At 36.7% G+C, this 11,030-nt stretch overlaps 1 protein-coding gene across 1 annotated transcript; it reads right to left on the reverse strand.

Annotated features, from left to right (window-relative positions):
• Window positions 1-397: 397 nt before the first annotated feature.
• LOC135612685 (uncharacterized) lies at window positions 398-8,893 on the reverse strand. Its single transcript, XM_065109264.1, has 9 exons — window positions 8,300-8,893; window positions 7,161-7,367; window positions 6,724-6,966; window positions 3,669-3,735; window positions 3,387-3,578; window positions 3,180-3,271; window positions 1,877-2,050; window positions 1,638-1,774; window positions 398-876 (listed from the first exon to the last, which is right to left on the reverse strand). The coding sequence occupies exons 1-9, from the start codon at window positions 8,819-8,821 to the stop codon at window positions 663-665; spliced, it is 1,848 nt and encodes a 615-aa protein (XP_064965336.1). The 5' UTR covers window positions 8,822-8,893; the 3' UTR covers window positions 398-662.
• Between the last annotated feature and the right edge of the window lie 2,137 nt (window positions 8,894-11,030).

The following is an 11,030-nucleotide window of genomic DNA, read 5'->3' on the forward strand; positions in this document are numbered from 1 at the left end:
AGATTGTATAATATATTATTATTATTATTATTATTATTATTATTATTATTTAAATTTAAGATATTTGTATTCAAATTTGATTTTTGTTTAGCATGATATTGTACTTGAGTGTAATAATAACAAAATATTTTATTTCCCATTTTACCTTAAATTTACACAATCGAGCTTTCATGTCAATAAAGATTATATAATTTATTTTTACTTATACTATTAAGTATATGACATGAATGACTGGACTTATGATAGGGGGAAAATGGATGGCCAACATGAAATGCTAGAATAGTTCACTACAACATGTATACTTATGACTATTTTTAGTTCATTACACTAATGATCATCCATGAATTCACTTCTGGACATGGATGATTGGTTACAATATGAACAACTTCCAAAAGTATTTACTGGTTTAGTGCAACAAGTGAAATGTTACACTGTCAACCCATACTTTGTTCACATATACAACTTACAACACAATCTTTAGAAGCATCTAAAATAGCCTGAGGCCTCATACATTTCCAGGATTTCAGGGTGATCCACTCAAACAACTTCATAGTCCACATGAGAGTTGGAGACTTCATTTATCAACACGAAACAATGAATAAATGGTTGCGTGCTACTTACCACAGTTCTATCTACAGAAAGGTTTTCTCGTATTCTTCTAGTTATCTGCTCTGAACAGATTCCCTGATAGAATCTAGAAAATGAAAATGGTTCAAGACACCTAATCTTTCTGCAAGTTGGTGAATATGGTTCCGAGTTACAGCAGACTTTGGTGAGACAGAATCAGGAAGGCTGGGGAGGCATTCAGGCAGATGCACGGTGCTGTCTCCCGTCGTTGAACGTAAAAGACATAGCACAGCTCGGCAGAATATAAACCTGGTCAGGAAATATCAATATAGCAAAACAAAAACCTCAAATAATACTCAAGTTTAGAGGATCAATAGCTACAGATAGTTACAAATATTATTGTCATGCAAAAAAACAATGGTCTTCTATCATAGTGTGTTTACTGAATCAATTTTTTTATTTCTCCAAAACCAGGATTCAAATCCCCAGTACTAGGTGTTTAGATTTTTTGATGCAAGAGATTCACCTTGAGATGCCTGTTTCCTCAGCAATTTTATTGCACAACTTGCAAATCCTAATAGCTCCAGTTGTGCACATTCTTAAATTCTTAATTTTCAAGTGTTTTTAAGGACATAATGAAGGCTGTCCTCTAGAACTTCAATCTCCCAATAACAGAAGAAAATATAGATGGAATCTTTGCAACATAAGTTCACAAGGAAAATTATGCTAATCCATATGATTCCGATAACAAATTAATATCGCTTGATCTTTCGTAATTTCCATTTGGCCCCATACATTCTATTGATATAAGAGCAGTATGGCATGGAATTAAAATCACATACTCGAGAAAGAACCTGACATTCATCAGAGCTCAATAACAATAACAATAGTTTAATGATTTACAAAGAAGGAAGAATATTTTGTCACATTTAGCAGGTCCAAAGTAGTGAGATATTCATGTGTTGCTACCTCAAAGATTGTTTATCATACAAATTTTGTCAGTAGAGATTCCGTGTCATGGACATTAAAAAGGCTGTTAAAGAATTGGCACAAAAACAGAGAGCAATTACCTTAAAATCAGTCGCCGTAGAAATGGATCAGTTAAAATTTGAGCCCAAACCTGATCAAGGGAATTTGATGTGCACAGTAACACTTCCCATTCAACTAAAGCGGAGGAAAGGAGGCTCTCAGCATTGCTGTATACATCCTAAGAAATGCATGCAACCACATCATACCAAGCAACTACAGATCAATTTACATCATGAAGTACCAACACCAATTCAGTGAAAAAGGCATCAAGACAACTTACAGGTTCTATATCGGAGGAAAGGCCTATTAACTGGTAAAAGGCTTGTAATGGGGCAGTTAGGAAGTATGTAAACTGGCTTCCACCAGATGTTACATTAGTATCAGATAGAAACAATGGTTTCTCATGCGAAAGAAGCAATGCAGATGCTTCTCCTCTCTCTGCACCATGTATAGTCTGCACATTTGCCAACAAGCAACAAGTGTAAAACAAGAGTTGGAGACCAGGAATAACATGAAAGGTGAGCATGCCATCATGCAATCCGTCCTACCACATACAGCCCTTTCTATGGAAAGTTCAAGATACTGGTGAACAAGATAAAATCAGGCAGTCATCACAGAAGCATTAACGAATTACATGACAACTTTCTGAATAAAGAACATGACAATTAGAAATTTTGAGAAATTCTGAAAATAAAATATTGGTTGATCAAATTGCAGCTATTGATCTTTGATATGTACACATAACATTACAGGATAGGCTTAAAATATTCAATTATCCAACCTTCTCAGAACCACAAAGGAAAGTTTTGAGCATCACGATGTCCAGAAACTAGAGAACCTAACATTTGCAAGGAAAATACTGCCATGGCTTGCTTCAAAGAGTCATCTTAAAAAAGAAAAATAGAAATTGTGGCACTGAGGGAGGATGAATGATGCGGGAGCATCTTAATTTATAACTCGTTTAAATAAATTTGAGTAGTCTATGCCGTATTCTGCAAATCAAATGTTATAAGTTGCCACTTGGCAACATCTTCAATGCTTTCATTTAATTTGCTAAATTTCTCAAGGAGAAGACAAAGGAAAAAGGCAATCAAAATATATTTACATTGAAGTTTGTAGATGTTGATTGAATATTTTATATCCATAAGAAAGTTTTACCATCGTATGAAGATTAAAGTATATCAATCAAGAATATCATCAAGATAAAAAGATTAATTTTCAAATTATACATGAAAAAATGGCTTGATGTTTTGGGTACCAAATCCATATTGGTCCTCAGTGAACTTTTTTTAAGATTTGATTATATATGGTGATGGGTGGCACGTGCTGCAGTCCATGTCACCAATTCGACAGGCCATCAAACAACTATGTACCAGTCCGAGTGAAATGTAAAACCATGATATGGAATATTACCTTCTAAGAAAAGAAAGAAAGAATGAGTGATTTGACTAGATTGGATTTTTTTATTTCTGCATTTATCTTTATTTCACTTTCTCATTTAATGAAGACATCATCAAACAGCATCCTCATAATCTTTCAAATGCATTGACCACAATGTTAAGATCAAGCTTTGACAAACCTGCCTTGAATGCTCGGCTATTGTCACTGTCAATAACAAGGAAAAGTGGCTTTCGTGTAAATGGAACCAAATCTTCAGGATAGAGGTTGTTTGAAGCTGATATAATTAAAAAAAAATGTTAAGGCATATCTCCTCAGAAAAGCAGCTAAACCTACCCAGTTCCAATTAATAAAAACTAAGAATTTACTCTATGCAGAATGTAACATAATACCTCCATTTCCTTGCGAACCTAGGCACAAATAATGTCCTATCTTTGAACTCAAATTTGGATTATTATCAGCAGCAGGGTGAGACAGTGAGTTTTCTCTTTTCTGAGAAGCCTGTGTTGTGTGCTTTGCTTTTGAGAAGTTCAGTGAATTTCCATGTGCGTCTTTTTGAAAATCAACACTACAATCTGTCTTTCCTGTAGATATTTCACATGAGTTCTAAATTAGATGGTCCAAGCACAACTGAGCAGAAAAATAACATAATTGCAGCAGCACAAAAGAGAAACCTGAAGATGAAATATAAATTAGCAAAATTCCATCTGAAGGCAACTCGTCACATATTGTAGCAGTTGCCTGCAAATAAAGCATACCATTAAAGTATTAGCTAACTATAATATCCAACTTACATATAGAAAGAATAAATATAGACCAGTAAAGAGGCCATATAATGGGCGTGCAGCACGATGTGCAATACATTTTTGGAAAATACAAAATATGGAAGTCATTATATTTGATTATAATGAAATAGCTGCAAGTGATCATAAATGCATAATTGAGTTATCTAATATCTGTGGCTGTTCATCTATCATTACATACAAAGAAAACTGAAATCATGAAGAGAAAATACAAAACATGGAACTATCAGTTTAGCCCCTTGCCATCTGCTCCCTCAACTTCAGGTAGAGCATCTATGCAAATAATCATGTTTGTGCTTTTCGTTTATCTAATATCTGTGGCTGTTCATATATCATTACATACAAAGAAAACTGAAATCATGAAGAGAAATGGAGAATTCATCTTGCAAGATGACAGCCTGGAAAGTGAAAATTGCACTTTTGTTGAAATTGTTAGAATCAAAACTACTACGAAAACATCATACAAGAGAAGTAGATTATTGAACTTATGGTATCAAAATTTCTATTTGGACAAGGCTTTTTAGCTTTCATGGCACATCATCTTGTGGATAGCATGCCATCATGATGTGTTCCAATCAGCATGAGCTGACGCGGTATGTGACTATTAGCATGATTTAGCATAAGCCTTGTGCTGACCTAGAGGAAACTCTTTGCCAAGACGGTGCTGTTTTGGTATGCCATGGAAATCAGACTGACTTCCTTACTAGTGCCATACTGGTATGGGGGCCTAATAGCATCAACTAACAAGGCCGCCACATGAAATTCTACCTTTAGCAAATGCCTACAAGTGATTAAGACTCTATGCTTGTTCTCATCAGCATATCAAGAAGGCCAAGCACATTTGTGTGAGACTTGTTCACCAAGGCCTCTACAATTTCGTTGGCATCAAGAAGGCCAAGCACATTGGTCCATGTCCTCATAGTTGCCCGGGCCAGTATATATCACCCCACTGGTCCAGCTGGTTTTGCATTCTTTGATTCAAATCAATCAAAGGATTACTTCCTATTAGATCGGTGGTTAAATTGTCAACTATTCAGATTATTCTCTCATTAGCTATCACCAACAGGTGGCCTCACCGTCAACTAGATGTTGACAATTCAATTTCACAAGGAACTGATGATGTATTTGCAGCATGCGTTGAGGTTCATTGACTCTCGCATTCCTCCATTTGTGTAAACCGAAGGAAGCAATATATGATCTTCAAGCACTATGAGCATGGTACATGGAGCTTTGTAACTTTTTATTATCTCTCATATTCATCAACTCAAAGTCAGATAGTTATTTCTCTTTTATTTTTTTTCAGCGTTTGTCTATATTATATATATTTTTTACATAGATGACATCATTATAACTAGCCACTCAAGCTCCTAGTCCAACAGCTCATCTACTATCTTGCACAAAGTTTTTCTCTGAAATATTTACGACCAGTAAATTATTTTCTTGGAATTGAAGCCTTACCGTTACCTTCCAGGTTAGTGTTTCACAACACAAGTATATTCATGGTTTGTCAGAGAAAACTAATATGTCTGCTGTCATGGAGGTATCCAGTTCACTATGTTCAACGAGTCCCTAAAACTACTGGATGGTGTTTCACCTAGCAATGCTACTTGATACCATTAAGTTCTTGTCTCCATGCAGTATCTTTCTCTCACTTGTCCTGGCATCTCCTTTGCAGTCAACAAACTGCCACAGTTCACACATCATCCATCTAGTAATCATTGGTCTATTGTCAAAAGGATTCTCACATATCTTAAGGGCATGATTGACTATGAACTTCTTATTTGTAAAGACTCACCAGTACATCTTCATGCCTTTGTCAATGCCAAATCGGCAGGAAATTCAGATTGTCAAACATTGATTCAGCTTACACTGTTGTCCTTGGTGCCACCCGATTAACTGGATTTCTAAGAAGCTAGAAAACAGCAGCCCTCTCTTCTCCTGAAGTTGAGTATCAAGTCATTGCCTCCACCATTGTGAAGATAAACTGGATCAAAACTGCTTAAAGAACTCCATGTTGCATCACTTATGACCCCAATTATCTATCGTGATAATGATGGTGCCACCTACTTATGCACTAATTTTGTCTTTCGATTATAAGATGAAACATATTGCAATAGATTTTCATTACATCTGGAATCAATTTTTAAGAAACTGCTACGTGTCTCTCACATTCATGCTTGTGATCAATTAGCTGATCCTCTCACCAAATCACTACCTCCAAGACAATTCCAAGATTAGCAGTCATGACAGAAGTGCAATCTTATGGGGGCATAAAAGAAAATAATCCTTTGATTGATTTGATAATGAAAAAAAAACTCGATTGAAAGGAAACAAATCTTTGATTGAAAGGAAAACCAATCTAAAAGGAAACAATACTTTGATTGATTTGGTCATGAAAGAATACAATCATTTGACTGATTTGGCCTGTATTTAGAGACTATATTTATAATTATTGTTTCCAAGTAATTCAGCTCTTTGTAACTCTATATAAATTCAAGTCTAGAGGCAATAAACACAACTCAGTTATACTTTTTATTTAATTCTTCACCTGCAAGTAAATCACAAGATCCAGAACTTAGTTTAGGGACAAATGATACTATTATTTATTGGGTTCTAATCGGTACTCATATAACCAATACTTTTCATTTCTAGATTCAGATCTGGTAGTGATGGATCGTATATTGATACTCATTATCAATGGGTTTTATACAGGTCTTTATTTGATCCAGTATTATTCAAACATACACACCTAACTACTTATCAAAATGTAATAGAAGTTCGAGTGGAGAAATCATAATTTGTCATACAAACATAAATATGTTGAGCATCCAAAAGAATATAGATAACTAACACACATGAAAGCAAAAAATAAAATACATTAGAAATGGAACCAAAAATTAGTAACTAGAACACCCTTAACACTCACTGCAATCAACTTTGAGACCGAAGGGTGGTAAATAATTGCTTTACATGGGTTTGGAGGCAGATCTGGATCTGTCATATCAACAGCAAGATTTATATCAATCAATCCAGAGGCTTCATTCTGGTCATTAAGAGCACCATTTTCACATGGTTGCTTCACGGGAACCTGGTAGAAGGATCCACTGGGTTCCCATTCCAGACATTGTATCATTCTGAAGGTGTCTAGGGTAACTTCTGCAAGCTTGATCTGAAAGAATGAACAAGATAATTTACTTGTAAGCGATTGGGCCCTGCATTCAGATCTATATGTATTTTGTGCTTAACTGGAAGATTAAATTGTTGGCTCCTAACAATTACGTGGAACAATAAATGTAGCCAAGTAGGCAAGTTCCTGGTAACTTAATAGCTGCTTATTCCAAGAAAGCATAAAAATGAACAAACCTCATTCTGGTGATAGCTTGTAAGCAAAGCATCTTTCAGTCGTAACACCCTACTAGTATAAAATCGCGATATATATGGGAAGGAAGATGGATGAGCATCAAAAATGACATTGTATCTCAATGGCCTAGCGATTTTAAAATATGCATCAGCTTTCAAAAACCTGGAAATTTCTTGCACCACTTGCTTCCATTCTCTAAAATTAGTTGCCTGGAGAGCAAAAATGTAATTCCAACTTCAGAAAAGCAGATAACAAGATTTCACTGGATTCAGAAGAAAATGATTTCACAGGAAAAATGATGCTTTGACTCGATGAACAAAAAAAAGTTATTCAAAATTGACAAAAATTGCTGATATGATATCTGGTTAAAAGGTTCAACAGAAAGAACATTTTATGATATATAAAAAAGTCAAACAGTATCATTTATAAAAAAAATAAATACCAATTAGAGAATTGATTTATTTACAGAGGATTTCTTTTTACCAAAATAAAGCCACCAAACATCTAACATTTGGAATAATGTATATGCATGATTTGGCACCAGACCTAGAATCTTCTTTCATAGGATGATTACTTTAGGAATTCTCTCTTACGAAGCTTGTCACAATAACATTGCACTACCATATAAAATTTAGGTATGTAGTAAGAGACATAACTACCAAGAAATTTTGCAAATATATTCTGCTAGTTTTGCGACCAAATGACATGTGGCCAATAAGGTTGATGTATATCAAGGCTTTGGATTTTAGATTGCAGCAGAGGTGACAAGAACTGGTAATTATCAAGGTTTGTCACAGAAGTTGTGAGCTAACTTGTCTAGAATAAGATATCATCGAAAAAGCATAAAGGAGAACATTACCACTTAGAAACAAATTAAGTGCTTTTTGTACAATGACACCACAAGAAATCAATAATCAGATACACTGAGGAATCAAAGGCACTGAATTATCAATTGAGATGGTTTGATTGAACGAACAATTCAGCATCAAATAGTAGTTGTTTCTCTAGCAGCACTATAGATTAGTTCTGTTCTAAAGTTTGTCCTAAGTCACTACAGTCCTTGGTATGGATCCACCAAAACTCGATAGGATTCCCATGGAAGACAAGAAAAGAGCAGCTAAAGAGCCAATATTTTGGGTACCGGAAAGGCGGCCTTTGACTCATCCACCAGAGCCCTAAACCGGTCCGCGAGCTTCACCGCCTCGTCGGTCCGATTCAACAGCAACGCCACGATCAAGAACCGTACGTGGAACCTCAGCTCCTTATACCTCAGCTTTAGATCGGGCGCCACCGACCCCCACGCAGCCTGGAAGTACCCCCTGCTCATGATCGCCTCGTAGAAGACGTAGGCTTCAAGCAGGAAGCGGACCTCGCTGGTCCGCTGGTACTGTCCGTAGAAGAGCTGCCCGATCCGGGAGGCGACCTCGCCAATTTCCCAACGGCAGAGGCCTTCAGAGACGAGTTCGCTCCGACGCCGCTGCTGGAGCTGCCACAGCCGGGTGTAGGCCTTGAATGCCTTGCGGAAGTAGAGGAGTTGGAGCGGGCCGCGAGCACCGGGCGGCAGGTCACGAACGAGGGCGAACTTCCGGTCGGCGCCATCCACCAGGGCACGAAACTCGGCGAGGACCTCGGAAGCAGCGCCCCTGTCGTCGTCGCGGCCCATTGCAGCGACTCCGAGCAGTGGAGGGGGTGTGAAGGGGAAGACGACGGCGACTTCCCGTGCCGTCTTTATCAGAGGCGTCACAAAAGACGGGAGATCAAGAAAGAAGTGTGGGCCCCGCCTGTTTATCCAGTCAAATAACGGGTGTGTTGAGAGGGAATTTAGAGGGAGTAGGATTTGTTCAACAAAAGTACTTCTCCCACCCTGTACTTTCCCCGTCTCGCCCTACCCGTTCTACCCTTGAAGACTGACACTAGCCCACATCTTAGGTCACGTTTACCACGTAAATCAGGTAGAATTGTGAGTAAGGACGAGTGGGTAGGCAAAGTAGTGATCAATGTTTCACTGAAGGTTTGTCAGGCCTAAATCCGCACACACAAACACACAAACACACACACACACACACACACACACATATATATATATATATATATATATATATATATATATATATATATATATATATATATATATATATATATATATATATATATATATATATATATATATATATATATACTTGCAGGCATAGGATTCAGAACATGGGATGAGTGCATCATTCTTATATATATATACTTGCAGGCATAGGATTCAGGTCATGATGCTCTTCCTGTCATTCTCTATCTTCTTTGGATGATCTCACTTGCTTTATTATTTTAAGATGGGAATCTGAAGATACAATTGAGTGCAGTCTAATGAATTACAAGGCAATTAATATGACTTCCTTTTATATTTAAGAGTTGGTGGAGAATGGTGATGACGTGGGTAGCTAACAAACATCTCTTCTCGTTGTGTCAAGAACTGGAATCCCTTTGTTTTGTTTTTTTACTTGTCATCTTTTGACTTTGTTGTTCCCTCCATGTTTCCTAAGCTTAACCAGGAATTAAGAACTGTATATACTTCTTCAATTAATATGCTTAAAGAAAACTCAGTTCAATACTAATGTTTATGGTTGCTAATTGTTAGTTTGATTTTATATATATATATATATATATATATATATATATATATATATATATATATATATATATATATATATATATATATATTGTTCGTCATGCTCAACATTGGAATTCCGTATACATACTTAGATACAAGCTATATCATGCATACACTTGTACAGAGAAGAATCTTCATATAAGATGTAGGTGACACCAAACTTCAAATTAAGGACACATGAAGAGATCATGTGCTTGATTTATGGTGGACCAATCATCAACTAATAAACATAAAAGGAAGTTCAATGTATGGACCAACAAGAAATAATGATTTGTCAATGTAACATTTAGTAGATTCCACTCATGTTTTAGGTTGTCACACAACTAACTGTTTGACTGATAAAAGCCTTTTTAATGAAACATTGTGTAGGCCATCATTTGGACAATGTGAATGCCAGGTCATCATATTCAATCAGAATGTCCCCATCAGGCTTTATCAAAAGCAAAATTAAATAAAAATAAAAAAATAATAGAGTCAATAAAATGGGTTCATTTATATAAGTGTTAGGAAGAAAATATCGTTAATGCTTGGTCAGTTCGATGTGGGCCAGACTCTTATGTGTAAGAATATCCAATATGCCTCCAAGGTGAAAATATCGCGCTTCTGAGATGGATCCAAGATAGTTCCAATGTGACTTTGAGGTGGATCCGAGGTAGATTCGAGATAGCTTTAAGGTAGATTCGAGGTCGATCCGAGATGACTCCAAAGAGGATCTGAGATTGCTCCAAGGTGGGTCCGATGTGTCAAGCTCTCAAAGCATCACTAGTATTAAGACCGAAGTCGGGAGAGGTTTCCCGACTAAGTCCCTCCGACGCACAAGCAATCTGAGGTCCCTAAATGTCGATTTGAGTAATTCAAAAAGAGTGAGTCCTTTCTCCATTTTCCTATTTAGGATATATTTTTATACCTTAAAGAAGAGAAGAAAGTTTGTGATATCATTCATTGTCATAGAGGAAAAGAAGAGAGTTTAGGATTATCTTCTTTATCGGGGAGAGAAATAAGTTTGTGATTGCCTTCATTGTCATAATGAATGAGAATGAAGCTTATATTTCTCTACTTTAAATCATTGTACACGTACTCAGATGGAGGATAACTTGGATGGCATGTGGCAACCACGTGTCATTTGATGGTAGATTCCCTATCATTTGCCCCCTCCCCCCCACCCCTCCTCTCCTCCCCCCCCCCCAAGGCATACTTCAGGGCTCTGAGAGGT

This window comes from Musa acuminata, chromosome BXJ2-5 (assembly GCF_036884655.1).
Source record: "Musa acuminata AAA Group cultivar baxijiao chromosome BXJ2-5, Cavendish_Baxijiao_AAA, whole genome shotgun sequence".
Taxonomy (NCBI): Eukaryota; Viridiplantae; Streptophyta; class Magnoliopsida; order Zingiberales; family Musaceae; genus Musa; species Musa acuminata.